General features: G+C 35.1%; 1 protein-coding gene across 1 annotated transcript in view; it reads right to left on the reverse strand.

Annotated features, from left to right (window-relative positions):
• CHMP3 (charged multivesicular body protein 3) overlaps positions 1 to 22,682 on the reverse strand; it is an 88,891-nt gene that overhangs the window by 58,633 nt on the left and 7,576 nt on the right. Inside the window, exon 2 of the mRNA XM_024129852.3 lies at positions 8,194 to 8,254. Coding sequence (XP_023985620.2) covers positions 8,194 to 8,254 — 61 coding nt within the window. The remainder of the gene's footprint in view (positions 1 to 8,193; positions 8,255 to 22,682) is intronic.

Here is a 22,682-nt window from a genome sequence, read left to right on the forward strand (position 1 = left end):
CCAGGAAGTGCAGAGAATCCCAGGCAGGATAAACCCAAGGAGAAACACACCAAGACACATAGTAGTCAAACTGATAAAAATTACAGACAAAACTCCCATAAGGTTAACAGCTGATTTCTCAGCAGAAACTCTACAAGCCAGAAGGGAGTGGCATGATATACTTAAAGTGATGAAAGGGAAGAACCTACAACCAAGATTACTCTACCCAGCAAGGATCTCATTCAGATTTGATGGAGAAATCAAAAGCTTTACACACAAGCAAAAGTTAAGAGAATTCAGCACCACCAAACCAGCTCTACAACAAATGCTAAAGGAACTTCTCTAAGTAGGAAACACGAGAGAAGAAAAGGACCTACAGAAACAAACCCAAAACAATTAAGAATAGGGTAACAGGAACATACATATCAATAATTACCCTAAATGTGAATGGATTAAATGCTCCAACCAAAAGACACAGGCTCACTGAATGGATACAAAAACAAGATCCGTATATATGCTGTCCACAAGAGACCCACTTCAGAACTAGGGGAACATACAGACTGAAAGTGATGGAAAAAGATATTCCATGCAAATGGGATGGAAAAAGATATTCCATGCAAATGGAAATCAAAAGAAAGCTGGAATAGCAATACTCATATCAGATAAAACAATTTAAAATAAAGAACGTTACAAGAGACAAGGAAGGACACTACACAATGATCAAAGGATCAATCCAAGAAGATACAACAATTATAAATATATATGCACCCAACACAGGAGCATCTCAATACACAAGGCAAATGCCAACAGCTATAAGAGGGAATCGACAGTAACACAATAATACTGGGGGACTTTAACACCTCACTTACACCAATGGACAGATCATCCAGACAGAAAAATAAGGAAACAAAAGCTTTAAATGACATAACAGACCAAATAGATTTAATTGATATTTATAGGACATTCCATCCGAAAACAGCAGATTACACTTTTGTCTCAACTGAACACGAAACACTGTCCAGGATAGATCACATCTTGGGTCACAGATCAAGCCTCAGTAAATGTAAGAAAACTGAAATCCTATCAAGCATTTTTCTGACCACAACGCTATGAGATTAGAAATAAATTTCAGGGAAAAAAACGTAAAAAACACAAACACCTGGAGGCTAAACAATACATTACTAAGTAACCAAGAGATCACTGAAGAAATCAAAGAGGAAATCAAAAAATACCTAGAAACAAATGACAACAAAAACACGATGATCCAAACGATGCAGCAAAAGCAGTTCTAAGAGGGAAGTTTATAGCAATACAATCCTACCTCAAGAAACAAGAAAAATCTCAAATAAACAATCTAACCTTACACCTAAAAGAACTAGAGAAAGAAGAACAAAAAATCCCCAAAGTTAGTAGAAGGAAAGAAATCGAGATCAGAGCAGAAATAAACGGAATACAAACAAAGAAAACAATAGCAAAGATCAATAAAACTAAAAGCTGGTTCTTTCAGAAGATAAACAAAATTGATAAACCTTTAGCCACACTCATCAAGAAAAAGAGGGAGAGGACTCAAATCAATAAAATTAGAAATGAAAAAAGAGAAGTTACAGACACTGCAGAAATACAAAGCATAAGAGACTACTACAAGCAACTCTTGTCTATAAAGTGGACAACCTGGAAGAAATGAACAAATTCTTAGAAATGTATAACCTTCCAAGACTGAAACGGGAAGAAATAGAAAATAGGAACTGACTAATCACAAGTAATGAAATTGAAACTGTGATTTAAAATCTTCCAACAAAGAAAATTCCAGGCCCAGATGGCTTCCCAGGTAGATGCTATCAAACATTTAGAGAAGAGCTAACACCCATCCTTCTCAAACTCTTCTAAAAAAACTGCAGAGGAAGAAACACTCCCAAACTCATTCTACAAGGCCACCATCACCCTGATACCAAAACCAGACAAAGACACTACAAAAAGAGAAAATTACAGACCAATATCACTGATGAATATAGATGCAAAAATCCTCAACAAAATACTAGCAAACAGAATCCAACAACACATTAAAAGGATCATACACCATGATCAAGTGGGATTTATCTCAGGGATGCAAGGATTCTTCAATATAAGCAAATCAATCAATGTGATACACCATATTAACAAATTGAAGAATTAAAACCATACGGTCATCTCAATAGATGCAGAGAAAGCTTTTAACAAAATTCAACACCCATTTATGAAAAAAACTCTCTAGAGAGTGGGCATAGAGAGAACCTACCTCAACATAATGAAGGCCATGTATGACAAACCCACAGCAACATCATTCTCAATGGTGAAAAACTAAAAGTATTTCCTCTAAGATCAGAAACAAGACAAGGATGTCCACTCTTGTCACTATTATTCAACATAGCTTTGTAAGTCCTAGCCATGGCAATCAGAGAAGAAAAAGAAATAAAAGGAATACAAATTGAAAAAGAAGAAGTAAAACTGTCACTGCCTGCAGATGACATGACACTACACATAGAGCATCCTAAAGATGCCACCAGAAAACTACTAGAGCTTGTATGTAGAAAACTATAAGACACTGATGAAAGAAATTAAAGATGATACAAACAGATGGAGAGATATACCATGTTCTTGGATTGGAAGAATCAATATTGTGAAAATGACTATACTACCCAAAGCAATCTACAGATTCAATGCAATCCTTATCAAATTAGCAATGGCATTTTTTTACAGAATTTGAACAAAAAATCTTAAAATTTGTATGGAGACACAAAGACCCCCAATAGTCAAAGCAATCTTGAGGGAAAAAAACAGACCTGGAGGAATCAGACTCCCTGACTTCACACTATTCCACAAAGCTACTGTAATCAAAACAGTATGGTCCTGTCACAAAACCAGACACACAGATCAATGGACAAGAATAGGGAGCCCAGAAATGAACCACACGCTTATGGTCAATTAGTCTATGACAAAGGAGGCAAGAATATACAATGGAAAAAAGACAGTCTCTTCAATAAGTGGGGCTGTGAAAATTGGACAGCTACATGTAAAAGAATGAAATTAGAACACTCCCTAACACCACACAGAAAAATAAACTCAAAATGGATTAAAGACCTAAATGTAAAACCGGACAGTATAGAACTCTTAGCAGAAAATAAAGGAAGAACACTCTTTGACATAAATCACAGCAAGATCTTTTTTGACCCACCTCCCAGAGTAATGGAAATAAAAACAAAAATAAACAAGTGCGACCTAATGAAACTTAAAATCTTTTGCACAGCAAAGGAAACCATAAAAAAGACGAAAACACAACCCTCAGAATGGGAGAAAATATTTGCAAACGAATCAACGGACAAAGGATCAATCTCCAAAATACATCAACAGCTCATGCAGCTCAATATGAGAAAAACAAACAACCCAATTCTAAAATGGGTAGAAGACCTAAATAGACATTTCTCCAAAGAAGACACACAGATGGTCAAGAGGCACATGAAAAGCTGCTCAACATCACGAATTACTAGAGAAATGCAAATCAAAACTACAATGAGGTATCACCTCACATCGGTGAGAATGGGCATCATCAGAAAATCTACAAACAACAAGTGCTGGAGAGGGTGTGGAGAAAAGGGCATCCTCTTGCACTGTTGGTGGGAATGTAAATTGATACAGCCACTATGGAGAACAGTATGGAGGTTCCTTAAAAAACTGAAAATAGAATTACCATATGACCCAGCAATCCCACTACCGGGCATATACCCACAGAAAACTGTAATTCAAAAAGACACATGCACCCCAATGTTCACTGCAGCACTATTTACAATAACCAGGTCATGGAAGCAACCTAAATGTCCACTGACAGACGAATGGATAAAGAAGATGTGGTACATGTATACAATGGAATATTACTCAGCCATAACAAGGAATGAAACTGGGTCATTTGTAGAGATGTGGATGGACCTAGAGACTGTCATAGAGGAGGGGGGGGGGGGGTGGTGGTGGGATGAATTGGGAGATTGGGATTGACATATACACTAATATGTATAAAATAGATAACTACTAAGAACCTGCTGCATAAAAATAAATAAAATAAAATTCAAATCAAAGACTAAATAAAGCTATGTAATCTAAAAAAAAAAAACACAGTAGACAAAGAAACCAAATGAAAGACTTTGAAAGTGTTTCAGTGGTAAACCTTCATATGCAAGTAACATTTAAAGCAATCACACTATTTCAAAGTTATACTTTGTCTAAAGTAACCCCCACCCTCCTTTTTTGGTATCACCATCAATGTAGTAAATTGTCTACTATATGCCAAGTACTGTCCTAAACATTTCACATACATTCACAGAGTTAATTGTCAGTACAGTTCTGTGAGATTCAAAGAATTTTAATAGGGACAGGTGGCTAATTGATAGCAGTGATGGTTTAAATCTGCTAGTGTAAGGACTCCAAAACCCACTATTATTTTTCTGATATCATGTTAGTTAGTTAACTAATAAATTGCTATGAATGAGAAATAACAGGAAACACGAGGAGAAAGACAGAGCTTGAAGATCATTTAACCAGATAAATGAGCTATGGATGTGAGAAGGTATACAATAAGCAAAGCACAAAACAGGAATAAACAAGGTTTGTGAGACATTAACTGAATTTATGTGGTTTCTAAAGATGACATTAATCAATTGTTTGTGCTATTATTGTCATACTGCTTAGTTCTACATATGTTTTATGCCCCATATTATTATTTTTACTTTAAACAGTCCATAATTATGAAAAAGAATCTTTTAAAACAGAAAATCATTATATTTACTTACATACTTATAATTTCCAGCATGCTTCATTCCTCTGGGTAAATCCAAATTTGTAGCTGGTATGATTTTCCTTCAGCTTACAACTTCCTTTAACATTTCTTGTACTGTAGACCTACTAGCAACAAATTCTCTTGGCTTTTGTATACAAGTATCTTTACTTCACCTTTGAATGCTGTTTTCATTGGACACAGAATTCTAGGATAATGTGGGGATTTTTCTTTTATCATATCAAAGGTGTTTTGGTTCGTATTGTTTCTGATGATAAAATTTTAATCATTACCCTTTCCTCAGACTGTTTTATCTCTTTATTGTTACTTTTCAGTAATTTGATTATGATACGTCCTGGCAAGGTTTTCTTTGTGTTTATCCCGTTTGAAATTGGAGTTCCTTGGATCTGTGGGTTTACAGTTTTCAACAGCTATTATATCATGTGATCCTTTCCGGACTCTTTTCCTTCTGAGACTCAAATTACATGTTGGATCATTTGATTTTTTTTTTTTTTACTTTTTTCTCTCAGTACTGCAGTTTGGATAGTTTGTATTACTATCTTTGATTTCACTGATCTTGTTTTCTGTAGTGTATAATCTGCTTGTTCAACCCATTCAGTGAAGCTTTCATTTTACTTCACTTCATTCTAGATCTTTCATCTAAGTTCTACTTTGTTCTTTTCAGTATCTTCTATTTACCTCTTCATTATGGTCATGTTTTCCTTTGAAACATATGTTCATTATGTTTTCCTCTAAATCCCTCAATATATTTATAATAGCTGTTTAAAATCCCTGTCTGCTTATTCATTTGATCATCTATTTTTTTTCTGGGTCTATTTATATTTCCTGATTTTTCTCTTGATTTGGGGTCACACTCTCCTAGTTACTTTTCATTGGATGTTGAACACTCTAAATGTTTCATTTTGGGGTATCTGCAATTTTGGTAGTTCAGCCTTAAAGAGCTTTAAAGAATGTTCAGCTTTATTTTGGTAGTTCAGCTTTCAAGACTTTTAAATTTTTATTTATTTTTATTTTATTTTTTTAAATTAATTTTTATTGGAGTATAGTTGCTTTACAATGTTGTGTTAGTTTCTACTGTACAACAAAGTGAATCAGCTCTACATATATATATATATATATCCCCTCTTTTCTGGATTTCCTTCCCATTTAGGTCACCACAGAGCACTGAGTAGAGTTCCTGTGCTATATAGTAGCAGATCTGTTTTTAAGCTTTTTTGGTGTGGGCTTATGGTAGCCTTTAAGCTAGGGCTACTTTCACCTTACTATTAAGGCATGACCCTTCTGCAGTCTCTACTGAATGTCCCAGATATTCAGCAAAGTCTCTTTACTGTGTCTGGTCAGAACTCTACCATCTCTCAATCCTCTGTTAACTCTGGGAACTGTTTAGCTTATGGCCTCCTCCTGGTAGTTGTTCTGTCCCCAGTAGCCTCCTAAAATCTCATTCTAAGTATGCACAGCTTAGTAGTCAGCTAAAGAATCAATGGGACCCTGTGTGGATATTTACAGCTTTTTCTTTGGATATTGCTCTTGTTCTGATACTCCGCCCCACAAGTTCCAGCCACTGCAGCCTCCCTGAACCCTAGTCTCTTTCTCCTCAATTCAGCGAGAACACCACAGTCGGCTTGGAATCTCCTTCCACATGCTATGACCCAGAAAGTCTCCCTAGGCAGAAAATGAGGACCATATTAGGGCTCTCTCCTTTTGTTTCCCTTTTCTCACTGATCAAAATCCTGCACTGACAGTTATCCAATGTTTGAAAACAGATGTTTCACAGCTTTTGTCCAGTTTTTTCTTTACTTACAATGGACTGCAAGTTCAAATCCATAACCATTACTCCATCATGGCTATGAATGTAATTCCCCTTTGTAATTATTTTTTATTTATTTACTTTTGGAATATCTTATTTACAAGTAGTTTTTCCATTTTTATTTTTTAAATTGAAGTATAGTTGCTGTACAATATTATATAAGTTACAGATGTACAACACAGTGATCCACAATTTGTAAAGGCTTTACTCCATTTACAGTTATTATAAAATATTGGCTATATTCCCCATGTTGTACAATATATCCTTGTAGCTTATTTTATACCTAATAGTTTGCACGTTTTACTTCCCTACCCCTATATTGCTATTCTAATTCTTTTTTAAAAGGAGTGATATTGTGATACCTCTGTTATTAATTTTTCTCCAATCATGAAAGTGTTAAAAATCATGTTTTAAATGTTACACTTTGCAAGTCACCTTAGTTTTAAGTAGTACTCAACAATAATCAACTTTATTTAGAAACATTTTTTGCTCAATTTACAGCCATGCTAAGATAAACTGTAGTGAAAACGGAACTGCATTCCTTACATACAATTTATTTAATTTGAATTCCATAAAACTATTTCTTTGTAAGTAGGAAGAGGTTTCTTTACTTTTTTTTTCAAATGGCTTAAAACAACAAAAATTTATTCTTTAACTGTGGTGATCAGAAGTCTAAAATTGGGACTTCCCTGGTGGTCCGGCAGTTGGGACTCCACGCTCCCAAAGCAGGGGGCCCGGATTCAAACCCTGGTTGGGGAACTAGATCCCACATGCCGCAAACTAAGAGCCCGCATGCCGCAACTAAAACATCCCGCATGCGGCAACGAAGATCCGGCGTGCTGCAACTAAGACCCGGCACAGCCCAATAAATATTTAAAAACAAAAACAAAAAAGAAGTCTAAAATCCAGGTGTTGGAAGGGCTGCGTTTCTTCTGGAAGCTTCAGGGAAGAATCCATTTCCTTGTCTTTTCTAGTTTCTAGAGGTCAACTGCATTCCTTAGCTTGTGTCTTCTTCCTCTATCTTCAAAGCATAGCACTCTAACATCTGGTTCTGTGGTCACATCTCCTTTTCTCTCACTTTTTCTTAACATACTGCCTCCCTCTTATAAGGACTCTTATGAGCCCACCCAGATAGCCCAGGATTAATCTCCCCACCTCAATATTCTTAATTTAATCAAATCTGCAAGTTCCCTTTTGCTATGTAAGGTAACATATTCACAGGTTCTGGGGATTAGGACGTGGACATCTTTGGGAGGCCATTATTCTGTCTACCACAGAATGTGAGCGCCTGCTTTGTTTCCAACAGTAACCTGTACTCTAGGAAATCACAGATGAATGAACATGGCCTCTCCCCCTTGAATAGCTCAATTCCAGGCTGGAGGAAAGATTTTAGTTCTTATCAAATGTAAAGATCTTTGAGTTGATTATATCTTGTTTTTCTTACTATAATTAGAAAGCAAATAATTAGGGTAGCCATAAATAATTAATATAAACTATGTTTTATAGATGTAGATACAGTTTACTTTTATGAACTAATGCAAAAATACACCAAGATAAAGAATAGGAGATGTAAAATAATAATTACCTCTTATTTGCCTGTCAACAACTCTCATTTCCTTTCTTATCTTCAATGACCATTCATTGACCTGGGAAAAATTTTACAAAAGGAATTATAAGAGAAGTCAATACCCCCAATTCACCACATTTTAAAGAATTTTATATTAATTCTACATTTATTCCTGACACAAGCTAGAAATAATATAAACCTATTTTGAAAGAAACAGCCTTAGGGCCAAATTCTTTTTTTTTCTTCTCCGGCCAAATTCCGGGTTTTTTTTCCATCTTTTTATTCACAGTACATAGAAGTCTCAAACCATTCAAAGATTCCTATCTGAAGGCAGTATGAAGCACTTTATACAAGCTCCCCAAGAAAGTTCAGTACCCTGCAGGTATATAAAAATTTTTCATGAGGTGCCATGGGCATAGAAAGGTTTTATGGGCATCAGAAGATTTTCAATTGCTATACATAATTATTAAAAAAAAAAACTGCTCTGCCTGTGTCATAAGAATTCACCTTTTCCTTCTCCCCTTTAAAAATTACACTTTTTCATTTTACAAAAGAAATATATTCCTCTAACCTATGTGTCTCTTCTTACCATAACAGGTTTCCCTGAGAGGCAAAAACCTCTGAAGCACTAAACATAGGGCCAACTAGAAATACTGCTACAGGTGTTGAAAAAGCAGTGAATGATTCTAATGATTACCAAATTCTTATGCATTTCTTTCTAATTCTTCAGTTTCAAAAATGAAGGAAAATCTGAGTTATCAGCTGATAAATCATTAAAACTAAATTTTACATTTAATCAATTATTGCTTTTTGGCATATGACACAGAAGTTCAAAAAACTAAGTGACACTGATACAGAAAAATCCTTTCCACTACCATCTACTTATTTATATTAACAATGTTTCTCATCATTTGAGTCTAATAAAACATAAAATAGGGCTTTCTTCTAGTTGAGGTGCCTCACGATGAGGCTGTCTTCTCTACATCACAGCCATGCCATCCAAGGACTCTCTGCACTTGGCGCAGCCCTTCAGACACAAGAAGATGACCACAGGCATGGCACACTGGCTCCTTAGGTGAATGGGTTACCTCCAGAGATGATCCAACCGTGCACAGCTACAATACAGCTACAATACAAGTTACTGGTACCGGTTCTGCTTCTGGACAAGGAGCAATTTGCTGGCATGGACCTCGCTGTCTGTGTGAAGGGTGGTGGTCACGCAGCCCAGCTTTTGCAATCCACCAGTCCACCTCCAAAGCCCTGGTGATCTTACTATCAGAAATATGTGGATAGGCTTCCAAAAAGATCAAAGACATCCTCATCCTGTATGACTGGACATGGCTAGTAGCCGCAAATTCAAACATTTGGAGGCCCTGGTGTCTGCAATTACTACCAGAAATCCTACCAATAAGCTCATCATGAGGATCAGGGTTCACCTTTATAATAAACAATGGCTGTGGGATTTAAGGTAAAAAATAATAAAAAAAGGAATGGAATTGATGCTAACCCTTTAGCATTCATCCATGAATACATGAACTAAATGGCATTAAAAAATTCATATCCTTAAGATGTAGTTCCAATAAATTTCACTTTTTAATGACTTTAAAATCATTATTTAATGAAATCCGTAAAATATTTATTATTCATCAACTCTAATAACTCCGCCTAGATGAAATATTAAAGCACTTAAAACTGTATGGTTATACAATTTTAAAAGTTAATGTTAGGTTTAAATAAATATATTTTAAGTGAAATTCACGTAACTATACTTAGCCATTTAAAAAATAAATTTTATTTATTTATTTTTAAAATTTTGGCTGCCTTGGGTCTTCGTTGCTGTGCGCAAGCTTTCTTTAGTTGTGGCGAGCAGGGGCTACTCTTTGTTGCGGTGTGCGGGCTTCTCATTGTGGTGGTTTCTCTTGTTGCGGAGCATGGGCTCTAGGCACCCAGGCTTCAGTAGGTGTGGCACGCAGGCTCAGTAGTTGTGGCACATGGGTTTAGTTGCTCCGCAGCATGTGGGGTCTTGCTGGACCAGGGCTTGAATCCGTGTCCCCTGCATTGGCAGGTGGATTCTTAACCACTGCGCCACCAGGGAAGCCCTACTTAGCCATTTTTAAATGTACAATTCAGTGGCATTTAGTGCCTTTACAATGCTGTGCAATCACCAACTCCCTATAGTCTCAGAAATTTTTCAATATGTCAGAAGAACACACTATAACCTATAAATAATCTTCGCCTATGACCATCCTCCCTCCCATTCCCTGGCAACAACTAATTTGCTTTTATGTCTTTTGATATGCTAATTTTAGATATTTAATACAAAACAAATCATATAATATGTGGCCTTTTGTGTCTGGCTTCTTTCATTTAGTATAGTGGTTTGAGGTTCATCTATGTTGTACCATGTATCAACATTTTTTATGGCTGAATAATATTACATTGAGTGTACAGACAATACAAATTGTTTATCCATTCACCCAGTGACGGACATTTGGGTTGCTTCCATGTTTTGGTTACTGTGAATAGTGCTGCTATGAACATCTGTATACAAGTATTTGTTTGAGTACCTATTTTCAATTCTTTTGGGTATAAACCTAGGAGTGGAATTGCTGGGTCATATGATAGTTCTATTTTATATTTTTGAGGAACTCCAAAACTTTTTTTCAAAGGGGCTTCACCAGTTTACATTCCCACAAGCAATGTACAAGGGTTCCTATTTCTCCACATCCTTATCAACACTTGTTATCTTCCAATTTTTTGATTATAGCCAATCTGTTGGACCTGTTGAAGGAGCATCTCATTGATTTTGATTTGCATTTCCTTAATGACCAATAAAGTTGAATATCTTTTCATGTGTTTGTTGGCCATTTGTATATCTCCTTTGGAGAAATGTCTATTGATGTCTTCTATCCATTCAGCTGTCTTTTTATTGTTAAGTTATATGAGTGCTTTATATATTCTGATAGTAAACCCTTATCAGATATATAATTTGCAAATATTTTCTCACATTCCGTAGGTTATCTTTTTACTTTCTTGATAATGTCCTTTGATACACAAAAGCTTTTAATTTTAATGAATTCCAATTTGTCTATTTTTTTCTTCTGTTGCTTGTGCTTTTGGTGTTAGAGCAAAAGAATCCATTTCCAGATATGAGGTCATGAAGACTTACCTTTATGTATTTTCTGAGTTTTATAGTTTTAGGTCAAAGACTTTAATTTTGGTCTTTGATCCAAGTTAATTTCTGTATATGGAGTGAGGCAGGGGCCCAGCTTCGTTCCTTTACAGGTGGATATCCACTTGTCACAGACCTTGTTGAAGAGACTATCTTTCTCTCACTGAATGATCTTGGCACCCTTATAGAAAATCAACTGGCCGCAGATGTATGGGTTTACTTCTGGGATCTCAATCCTATTCCACTGACTGATCTATACATCTATCTTTATGCTAATATCACAGTTTTAGTTACTATAGCTTTACGGTAAGTTTTGGAATCATGAACTGCGGGTCCTCCAAATTTGTTTTTTCTTTCTCAGTACGGTTTTGGCTATTTGGAACCTGTTGTATTCCATATGAATTTGCGGCTCAACTTTTCCATTTCTGCAAGAAAGGCATTTGGAGTTTTGACAGGCACTGCACTGAATCTGCAGATCACTTTGGTGGTACGGCCATCTTAACAACATTAAGTCTTGCAATCCATAAACTTGGAATTTCTTCCTGTAATTTTTTGTAGTTTTCAGTGTACAAATGTACTGTTTCCTTGGTTAAATTTATCCCTCAGTATTTTATCATTTTGGATGCTACTGTAAATGAAAATTTAAAATTTCCCTTTTAGATTTTTCATTGCTAGTGTAAAAAACACAACTGATTTTTAAAATATTTACCTTGAAACCTGCAATTCTGTTGAATTCACTTATAACTAATTTTCTGGTGCATGAGGAATATTTAGCATATTCTATCTGTGGAATCATGTTATCTGCAAATTAATAGGTTTACTTCTTATCAGTGTGGGTGCTTTTAATTTCTTTCTCTTGCTCAATTGCTCTGGCTAGGACTTCTAATGCAATGTTGATTAGTAGCAACAAAATCTGGTGTCTTTGTCTTGTTCCTGATCTTAGGGAAAAAGCTTTCAGTCTTTCACAATTTATAATGTATAATAAAGTATAAGGTTAGCTGTAGATTTTCATAAATGCCCTTTATCATGTTAGGGAAGTTCCCTTCTATTCCTAGTTCGCTGAGTGTTTTTATCATAAAAAGTATTTACGTATTTTTGTTCCAAGGATAATTATTGCAAGCATAAAAGTATTACAATAGGAGAAATCTATGGGAGAAAGTGGAATAGAAAAAAAAGAGAGATTCTCATTCAAAGAGAAAAAAATAATGAAACTGTCTGATTATAAATAAGAACTTGTGCATGTATGTTTTAAATGAACATTGATAGGTATCGAATCACTGTGACACTTTTAGAAGTGTTGTAACAATTCTATTCAAACACAACATTTACTATATACAAAAAAATCATACCATTTGCAACTGTTTAAACTCATGATAAAAATATAAAATACTGATTTACAAATGTCCAAGGGGAACACAGGTACTCAAAATTATTGTAGGTGATACATCCAGAAATACGAAGACAGTGTTATAATCTAACCAGAACTTTCAGAAAGAGCAGGAAGGAAAATTCAACGTTCAAATAGTCAAATGTTTACTGAGCACCCACTACAACCTGTTCAATGTGCTAGGCACCACTCAATGTGCTAGTGATACAGCAGGGGACAAAATAAAGACTTATGAACCTACATTCTAATGAAGAAAAACAGACAATAAGCAAATAAACATGTAAATGTATACTAGGTCAGAAAATTAGTGCTAGGGAGAAAAATAAAGCAAGAAAGTAGGACAAGGGGAGTTGGGAGAGGATTACTTTATATGTGAAGATGAAAGAAAGTTCAATGGCTGAGGTGACTTTTGAGCAGAGACCTGAAGACGCCTGCAAGGGAACCATGTGACTATCCACTATCCAGATGGGGGAGGGGCTATGGAATTTTACTCTGTGTAAGAACAAAAGCCACTAAGAGACCTAGGCAAAAGAGTGTCCTTCAATACAGAGTAAGGAATGGGGGTACAAGACCAGGTTTGATTAAATAATTTTTAAAATTAATTAATTTATTTATCTTTGGCTGCACTGGGTCTTCGCTGCTGCGCACAGGCTTTCTCTACTTGAAGTGAGCAGGGGCTACTCTTCGTTGTGGTGTGCAGGTTTCTCATTGTGGTGGCTTCTCTTGGTGCGGATCATGGGCTCTAGGTGCGCGGGCTTCAGTAGTTGTGGCATGTGGGCTCAGTAGTTGTGGCTTGCAGGCTCTAGAGCACAGGCTCAGTAGTTGTGGTACACGGGCTTAGTTGCTCCACGGCATGTGGAATCTTCCCGGATCAAGGCTCGAACCCATATCCCCTGCATTGGCAGGCGGATTCTTAACCACTGAGCCACCAGGGAAGTCCCTGATTAAATAATTTTTGTTTGAACTAGCAACTTTAATAAAACTATTTCAATTCAGGTTTATAGAAAAAAATATTTATGACCTATTACACATAAAGAATCATATAAGGCAATGAATTACTCCTAATCCTGTATATGATACAGCTAAATCTGTTTAATTTTTTTTTCATGGATCAAAATACTGATTAGCTCCCATTATTTCTGCTTTCAATTGGTAATCTTTGATGATAGCCAATCTACCGGAAGCAATTCAAACTTCAGCAGTTACTGGAATTCCAGGAACAATGCCAAGTATAAATTTCACAATGCAAATTTAAACCTGAAAATGAGGCAGAATGAACAACTGCAGTGGTTTTTAAGCTTGTTTTTAGTAGCAGAATCCTTCAAATAAATGTAACATGGAACTCCACAGATACAAAAAAGATTATGATAATGTACATTTATCATGTAGGTTCAGGTTCAAAACTTTTACTAATATAAAGCAAATAAATGAGAATATCTGTCCTGATGAAAGATAAAACTTTAAATTAGTTGTTATGATGTTATACCAACTTCAGCATCCAGTGTCTTCCATACTGTTTTACATGTCTAGTATTGAAAATTCAAAGAGGCTAAGAGATTAAGAAACTATTTTATTACATCTGTTTACCATTACAGTTACTTAACAATTTGCCTTTTAATTTAAGGCTGTCCATTGTTTAAACGAATCTAGAAGACTGAAAGCAAAGTCATTTAAATATGGTTGTTTCAAAATTTATCGTTACATTATATAACTGCTCATGTTCATTAACAGGTGAACATTCAATTTAAGACAATAAATGGCAACAGTGAAATGACTTTTGTAAAAACACACTGCTGCATTGTTTGCAATAGCGAAAGTCTAGAAATTACCTGAATGTATATCAACAGGAGACTAGTTAAACACATTAGAAAATTTCCATAAGTGAACAGTATATTCTAATTAAAGAGAGAAAGGCAATGCACTGAGGAGTACCCATGGAATTAATTCTCAAAAGATAAATGAAAATAGCAAGGTAAAGAATGTGTACAGTATAATATTACAAATGTTAAAGGGAGAGAAAGAGGGAAGAGAGGGAGAGGCTAAAGGAGTGAAGGGAGGAGCAGGAAAGGAGAGGAAGAGAGGGAGGTGAAAAAAAGGGAGCGAGATATATAAATACATCTCTATATATTCATATATTACGGAATATCGACAGAAAGATCCACAGGAAATTAGGCTGCCTTCAAAGATAGAAACTGAATTAATTTGTGAATAGGAGTGAAAGGGAGATTTACTTTTTCCTGTAATTTCTGGATATGCTTTGCTGCCTTTTGAATTTTATAATATGTGCAAATATAACCTATTTCAAGAAATACTTCTTAAAAATAAACATAAAAAAGAATTATGAAAAAAATCCAGGTTCAGAAGCTGCTTTAAATCATCCCTCTTTGGAATAAATACTTTAAAATTCTACCTTGTAATATTAGAATATTCATTAAGGCTATTTTTAAAAAATTGTTTTAGATGCCACACAGCCTTCTCTGTTAGACAATTACCCAAAACTTTAAAATAGTTCAATGTGAATCCAAATTTTGATTCACTTTTGTAAGTGACAATCAGCAGTTTCTAAAATTAAAAAGTTTAAAAAAGTAAAATGTATGACAAATGATGATAACTGAAGACTAAAGTCAACCTGTCTTCATTATAGAGAAAAATAGTAATTAATTTACCTACTTTTATTTCCAAACCAGAATAACAAGTTTTCTGATTTAGTGCAAAATGTACTTTCATCTCTGTAAAAAGACTTCAATGTTACAAGTAATACACTTCATTGTGAAGGATCACTGTATATCATACATGGGGTAGCAGCTCAGGAAAATGAGAGCAAGAAAGAGAAATGTGCAAATGATACAACACAAAGAAGAATATAATACGCATTTAGGGAGAAAATAAAGATTCAAACAAAGACATTAAAGAAAGGTTTAATCTACGGGGGGATAATTTCAAAAAGATTTGGAGAGTTCCATCTCTACCTAGATATAGAAAGCTGAGAAGACTCTCAAGAAGGTAAGACAAAGCTGAATGAACTACAAAATAACTTTTCCTGAACCTGTTGAAAAGCTCAGGTCACAAGGCAACAGTGCAGCATGAAATCTAAAGAAAGGCACTTCTAAGAAAAGAGGGAACACGAGCACTGAATCATCTGTGGCATAGCCTGGGATGGCAGGCACCTTAAAAGCAACTAAAAAAAAATCAGTTAAATTTCTAAATAAATTGATAAAGTCCAGGTGTGGTTTAGTGGACAGCAAAGAACCTCAGGAGCCACAAATAAAATGGGAGTTCACATCAACTTTCAGATTCTTCAAATGGAAATGGCATAAAAATGCTGAAACATACACAAAGAATGCCTTCATTGGCTCACAAAACTTGACACAGCTGAAGAATCAACAAACTTTAAGAAAAGTCAATAGAAGTTACCCAAACTAAAAAAAAGAATAAAGCAAAGTATCCAAGAGCTATGAGATAATAACAAATGGTCTAACACATGTGTAATTGGTATCCCAGCAGGAAATGAGAGAAGAGAGCGTTAAGTATTTGAGGAAACAATGGCTGAAAATTTTCCAAAAATAATGAAAAATATCAAACCACAGATACAGGAAGCTCAGAGAATCCCAAACAAGGTAAATATCAAAAACAAAACAAAACAAACAAAAAATACAATGTAACACCACACAACACACATAAACACATTATATTCAAGATGCTGAAAATCAGAGATAAAATCTTAAACCCAGCTAGAGAGGAAAAAAATACGCATTAATGAAAAAGGAACAAAGATAAGAAGTACAACAGACTTCTCAAAAGAAACTATGATCAGGAGATAATGGAGAGACGTCTTTAAAGTGCTGAGAGAATTTCAAAAATCCTCTCAATCCAAAATTCTATATTGGTGAAAATATCATTCAAAGTGAAGACAACTTCCAGATTCAGCTCTGATATATAGAGATTGGAAGTCATCACTCCCATCCATAAAACAAGGAAAAAAAACCAACAACTTTTCTTTGATTCAACAGAAAACCAAGGTTATAGGGCAAACTGCCATCCTGCAATGTGGAGAGAGAGGTGAATACAGAGAGTGACAGTTGAGATATGCTTACCTGGACCACTGGAAGGAACATTTGAACGGTAATTTCGACTAACTGCTGGTAGATGAGTGTAGACTACCATGAGAATGAAACTCCTAGGGCCCCCAAAACTTTCATGGGCTTTACCTCCAAGAACCATAAAAGTTTCTCATGGTGAAAACGCAAGAAAGATACCCTTGTTTCTCTGGCAGGGAGAAAAGAAAAGTTACCATTCTGAAGTATTCACACAGTGTTGTTCTTCATAAAAAATGCCTATTCTCCAGTAAAACAAACCTTACTAGAGCCTTATCTCACCTTGGAGAAGGGCGTTTATCTGACATTATCTGCTTTCTCCTAGTCTTCCTGTGTCACTGGGAGTGGGCAAGAAGCTAAGAAACACTTGTGAACACCACGTCCAGGGACACAGGCCACTAAAACACTGAGTTTTAATAAGATTATAGAATGCTTCCAGTCCCTCACACCTTACCACCACACCAATAGGGCTCCAGTATAACAATGCATTAGAGATAAAAGAGACGAAAGATGCATGCCCTATCTAAAGAGGAGTTTTTGTGGATGCCCAAGATAACAAGAGAAATAAAAACAGGGACAGTAGAGGAACTTTAAGCCTCTGGCACCTATAGCCACAGCAAACATTAACATAGCCAAACCCCTAGCCTGATCACCACAAAACCTCATACTGAAGACCTATTTACCTCATTTCCTATTACCCCACACATCATATCCAGTTTTCAACAAAAAATTACAAAGCATTCTAAAAGACAAGAAAAAGCACAGTGTGAAGAGACAAAGTAAGCATCAGAACCAGACTTAAATATGACATAGATATTGACATTTTCTGGCTCTTGTGGGAAAAGTAAACATTACCCAAGAAGAGATAGGTAATGTAAGCACAAAGATGGAAACATTAAGGATCAAAAGGAAATGCTAGAAATATAAAACACGTTACTATTATAACAGAAATGAAGACTGCATTTGACGAGTTCATCAGTACATAAGACATAGCCAAGGAATAGATCAGTGAATCTGAACCAGTGAATAGAAACTTGCAAAACTGAAATGCAATAGGAAAAAGAATGAAAACAAACAGAAGAGGACACCTAAGAACAGTGGACAATTCCAAAAGATGTAACATACACATAATTGAATACCAGAAGGAGAAAAAAAGAGAAAACAGTACAGAAAAAATATGAAATAATAATGGCTGAGAACTTTCCAAAATTAATGACAGACCCCAAACCATGGATAAAGGAAGCAAAGAGAAGACAAAGTAGGATAAGAATCCAAAAAATGACAACTAGTTATCTCATTTCAAAATGGGGAACACAAGAGCAAAGAGAAAATTTTGAAAGACAGAGAAAAAACATACCTCACCTACAGGGGAACAAAGATAAGAATTACAAAAGACTCCTTGTAAGAAACTATGGAAGCAAGAAGAGAGTGGAGTGAGATAAAGTGTTGGAGAAAAAAATCATCAACCTAGAATTCTACATCCAGCAAAATTATCTTTCAAAAGAGGAGAAGTAAAGACTTTATCAGACAAACAAAAATTGAGGGAATTCATCACAGCAGATCTAGATTACCAGAAATGTTTTTTAAAAGTTCTTCAGGGAGAAGCAAAATTATACAGGTCAGAAACTGGGACATATATAAGGAAAGAATAAATGAAGATAAAATCTTTTTTCTTATTCTTAACTTTTTTTTTTGGCTGTGTGGCGTGGCTTGCGGGCTATTAGTTCCCCAACCAGGGACTGAACCCATGCCCCAGCAGTGAAAGTGCTGAGTCCTAACCACTGGACCGCCAGAGAATTTCCTATTCTTAAAGTAATAATAGTAACAGTATATTGGGTGAAGATAGAATATGGATAACTGAAATGAATGAGAGAAATGTCATAATGGACAGAATACACTGTTAAAAGGTATCTGCATTACATGTGAAACAGTATAATGGCATTTGAAGTTAACTTACTTAATTACAAATGTATATTTCAAAATCTGGGACAATCATTAAAAACTTTTTAAAAACACATAATTGATACGCTAATAGATGAGAGTAAATGAATCATATGAAAGGTTCAGTGAAAACCAGACAGGGGAAAGCAAGAAAGCGAGAGAGAGAGAGAGACAAAGAGAGAAAGAAAGAAAGAGTCAACTATACATTGCCTACAAGACTAAGGTTAAAAGTAAATATAAAGACTAACATTAAAAGTAAAAGGAAGGAGAAATTTACCATGCAAACACTAATCAAAACCAAGCTCTCTCCTACCTCACACAGTATATAGAAAATAACTACGTTAGTCAAAGACCTAGATATAGGAGCTAAAACTATAAAACTCAGAAGAAAATACAGGGATAAATCATCATAACTTTGGAATTGTATTAGAAACATCCCAAAAGCATGATCAAAAAAAAAGAAAATACATATATTGAACTTCATCAAAATTAAAAACTGTGCATCAAAGAATATTATCAGAAAAATAATAAGATCACCTACAGAATGGGAGAAAATATTTGCAAATTATATACCTGATAAGGGACTTCTAACAAAATATATAAAGAATTCGTACAACTCAATAACAAAAAGACAACCCAATTAAAAAATAGGCACTGCGCGTCTGGAGCCTGTGCTGCTCCGCAACGAGAGGCTGCGATAGTGAGAGGCCCGTGTACCGCAAAAAAAAAAAAAAAAAAAAAAAAAGAGAGAGAGAGAAGACAAGTTTACCAATATCAGAAATGCAAAAGGGGTCATCACTATTGATTCCACGGAGAATAAAAAGACAATAAAGGAATATTATGAACAATTCTATGCTCACAAACTTGGTAAATTAAATGAAAGGGACCGATTACTTGAAAGCCTACTAAAACTCACACAAGGAGAAGTAGATTATCTGAATAGGCCTATTATTATTAAAGCAATTGAATCGGTAGTTTATAACTTCCCAACAAAGAAAGTATCAGGCCCAGATGATTTCACTGGTGAATTCTACCAAAGATTTAAGAAAGTAATGATAACAATTCTCTAGAAAATCTTCAAGGAAATATAAGAGTGAATATTTCTTAACTCATTCTATGAGGCCAGCATTACCCTAATATCAAAACCAGATAAAGACATTACAAGAAAGGAAAACTACAGACCAGTACCTCTCATGAATGCAAAAATCCTCAACAAAACGTTAGCAAATTGAATGTAAAATTACATAAAAAGAATTATAAACCACAACCAAGTGTGATTTATTCCAGGTATGCAAGGCTGGTTCAACATTCAAAAATCAGTCACCGTAATCCACCACACATCAAAAGGCTAAATAAGAAAAATCATATGAATTGACACAGGAAAACCATTCTCCTATACTCACAATAAAAACTTTCCACAAACCTGAATAAAAGGAAAATTCCCCAATTTAATTTAAAAAAAAAACTGCAACCCCACCCTCACCCCAAACTGTAGCTAACATCATAATTAATGGCAAGAAATTAGAAGCTTTCCCCCTAAGATAAGGAACAAGGCAAGGATATCATCTCTCTCTACTCCTATTCAACAGTGTAATGAAGTCCTAGCTAGTACAGTAAGAAAAGGTACACAAATTTGGGACAAAACAATTAAACTGATATATATATATATATTTATATTTATATATATTTGTTGTTGATTCTTTGGAATGGATATAAAAAAATCTCCAAGAACTCCAAGAATTAACAAGCAAATATAGCAAGGTCGTAGGACAGAAGATTAATATACAAAAGTTAACTGCTTTCCAATATACCAGTAATAAACAATTGGAATCAGAAATTTTAAAAACATTTACCATAGCACCAAACAAAACAATAAAAGACTTGGGTAAAAATCTAACAATACGTATAGGATGTACATGTAGAAAACTACAAAACGTTAATGAAAGAAATCACAGACATATAAATAAATGGAGAGATATTCCATGTTCATGGATTGGAAGACTAAACACTAATATATCAGTTCTTCCCAACTTCATCTGCAGATTCAATGCAATCCCAATCAAAATCACCAGAATCTATTCTGTAGATATCAACAAACTGATTTTAAAGTTTATATGGAAAGGCAAAAATGCCCTGGAGTAGCCAAGGCAACTGTGAAGAAAAACAATGCTGGAGGATTCCCCATTACCCAACTTTAAGACTAAATATAAAATAAAGAACACATTTTCTGAACTTGGTCTTCATGTCTCAGCTTAAATGTTATTTTGGGAGGCCTTCTGTGACCCCTGGAATAAGTTAAACCCACTTGCAGTATAATTAGGCAGAACCCTATACCTCATCTCTTTTGTAAACATTACATTAATTATATTAAACTAACATAATTGTATATAACTAATATACTGATATTAATGTGTAAACACATTACAGACTGTATGGCTCCAGCAGGTCAAAGACCTTTTCTTATTCACTAACCCCTTGTGCCCCTGGCACAAAGCAAATGCTCAATAATTATCTGTTGAATTTAACTGCATAAAATATGTGTTGTGAAGAAGAGGCATAAAATTTTAGTCATCAGAAACACCAAAAACCTATGTTTTTAAATGTCAAAGAGAAAAAGGTTCATAAAACTGGTCAAAATTTTTTCTTTAACTTACAAAATCGAAAGGGATTTTGTGAAAGAAAAAATTCCTAAGAGAAATGGGAATAACCAAAACTATCCAGCCATGACCCAGATCAGTAGTTCTCAACCTCACTCCACACAGAAGTTACCTGGGACATTTAAACAATACCAATTTAATTGGGCTAGTAATAGAGCCCAAATGATAGGTAGTACTTAAAATTTCTTCAGGTGAATCTAATGTTCTGTTAGGGTAAAATACAGTGCAGTACAAAGAGCTCAAGAAACTGTCTCAAACAAGTCTCACAACTGGAAAGATCACTACAATAAACAAGAAAATGAAAACTGATAAAATGGAAAATTAACAAACCTTTATTTATTCATTTATTTAATTATTATTGTTTTTGCAGTACGCGGGCCTCTCACTGCCGTGGCCTCTCCCGTTGCGGAGCACAGGCTCCAGACGTGCAGGCTCAGCGGCCATGGCCCACGGGCCCAGCCGCTCCGCGGCATGTGGGGTCCTCCCGGACCGGGGCACGAACCTGCGTCCCCTGCATCGGCAGGCGGACTCTCAACCACTGCGCCACCAGGGAAGCCCCAAACCTTTATTTAGTACCAATAGGGTTTTTGTAATAAACAAAAAGCATTTATAATTGATAAGTTAAGCAGAACATAAGCAAGGAGTACAGTATAAAGAAAAATCAAATTGTAAATCAGACAGTATGCTGTGAAAACCATAAGAACTCTACAGAGAATTTCACACTATCAAGATATATACTTTATTCAAATTCATTCATAGAGTCTACTACATGTCAAGCCAACTAGGCACAGGAAACTAAAACAAATAAAAGTGTGTTTTCTATAAACAGTGTGGAAACAAATGGTAAGCCAAATGGAAAACAAAATGATTGAATCCCTGTTCTCATCCTTCATTGAAATTAATTAAGTGGATTGAAGACTTAAATACAGAATGCAAAACTATGTTACTTTAAGAAGACAGTATAGGAGAATAACTATGATTTCAGATTAGGAAAGGATTTCTTCCTTTTTTTTCTTTTTTGGAAAGGATTTCTTTAAAAAGACACAAAAATCAATAAGCATAAAGGAACAGACTGATATTCTTATCTATACTGAAATTAAGAATTTTTACTCATCATAAGATACCATTTAAAGGAAGGAAAAAGTTCAGAAAATTGGAGAAGCTATCTGTAACCACATAAATGGGAACAAAAGCATTTATAAAGCCTTGGTATCCAGAATATATAAAGACCTGTATCCAGGATACATAAAGATTTC

Source organism: Physeter macrocephalus, chromosome 12, assembly GCF_002837175.3.
Source record: "Physeter macrocephalus isolate SW-GA chromosome 12, ASM283717v5, whole genome shotgun sequence".
Lineage (NCBI taxonomy): Eukaryota > Metazoa > Chordata > Mammalia > Artiodactyla > Physeteridae > Physeter > Physeter macrocephalus.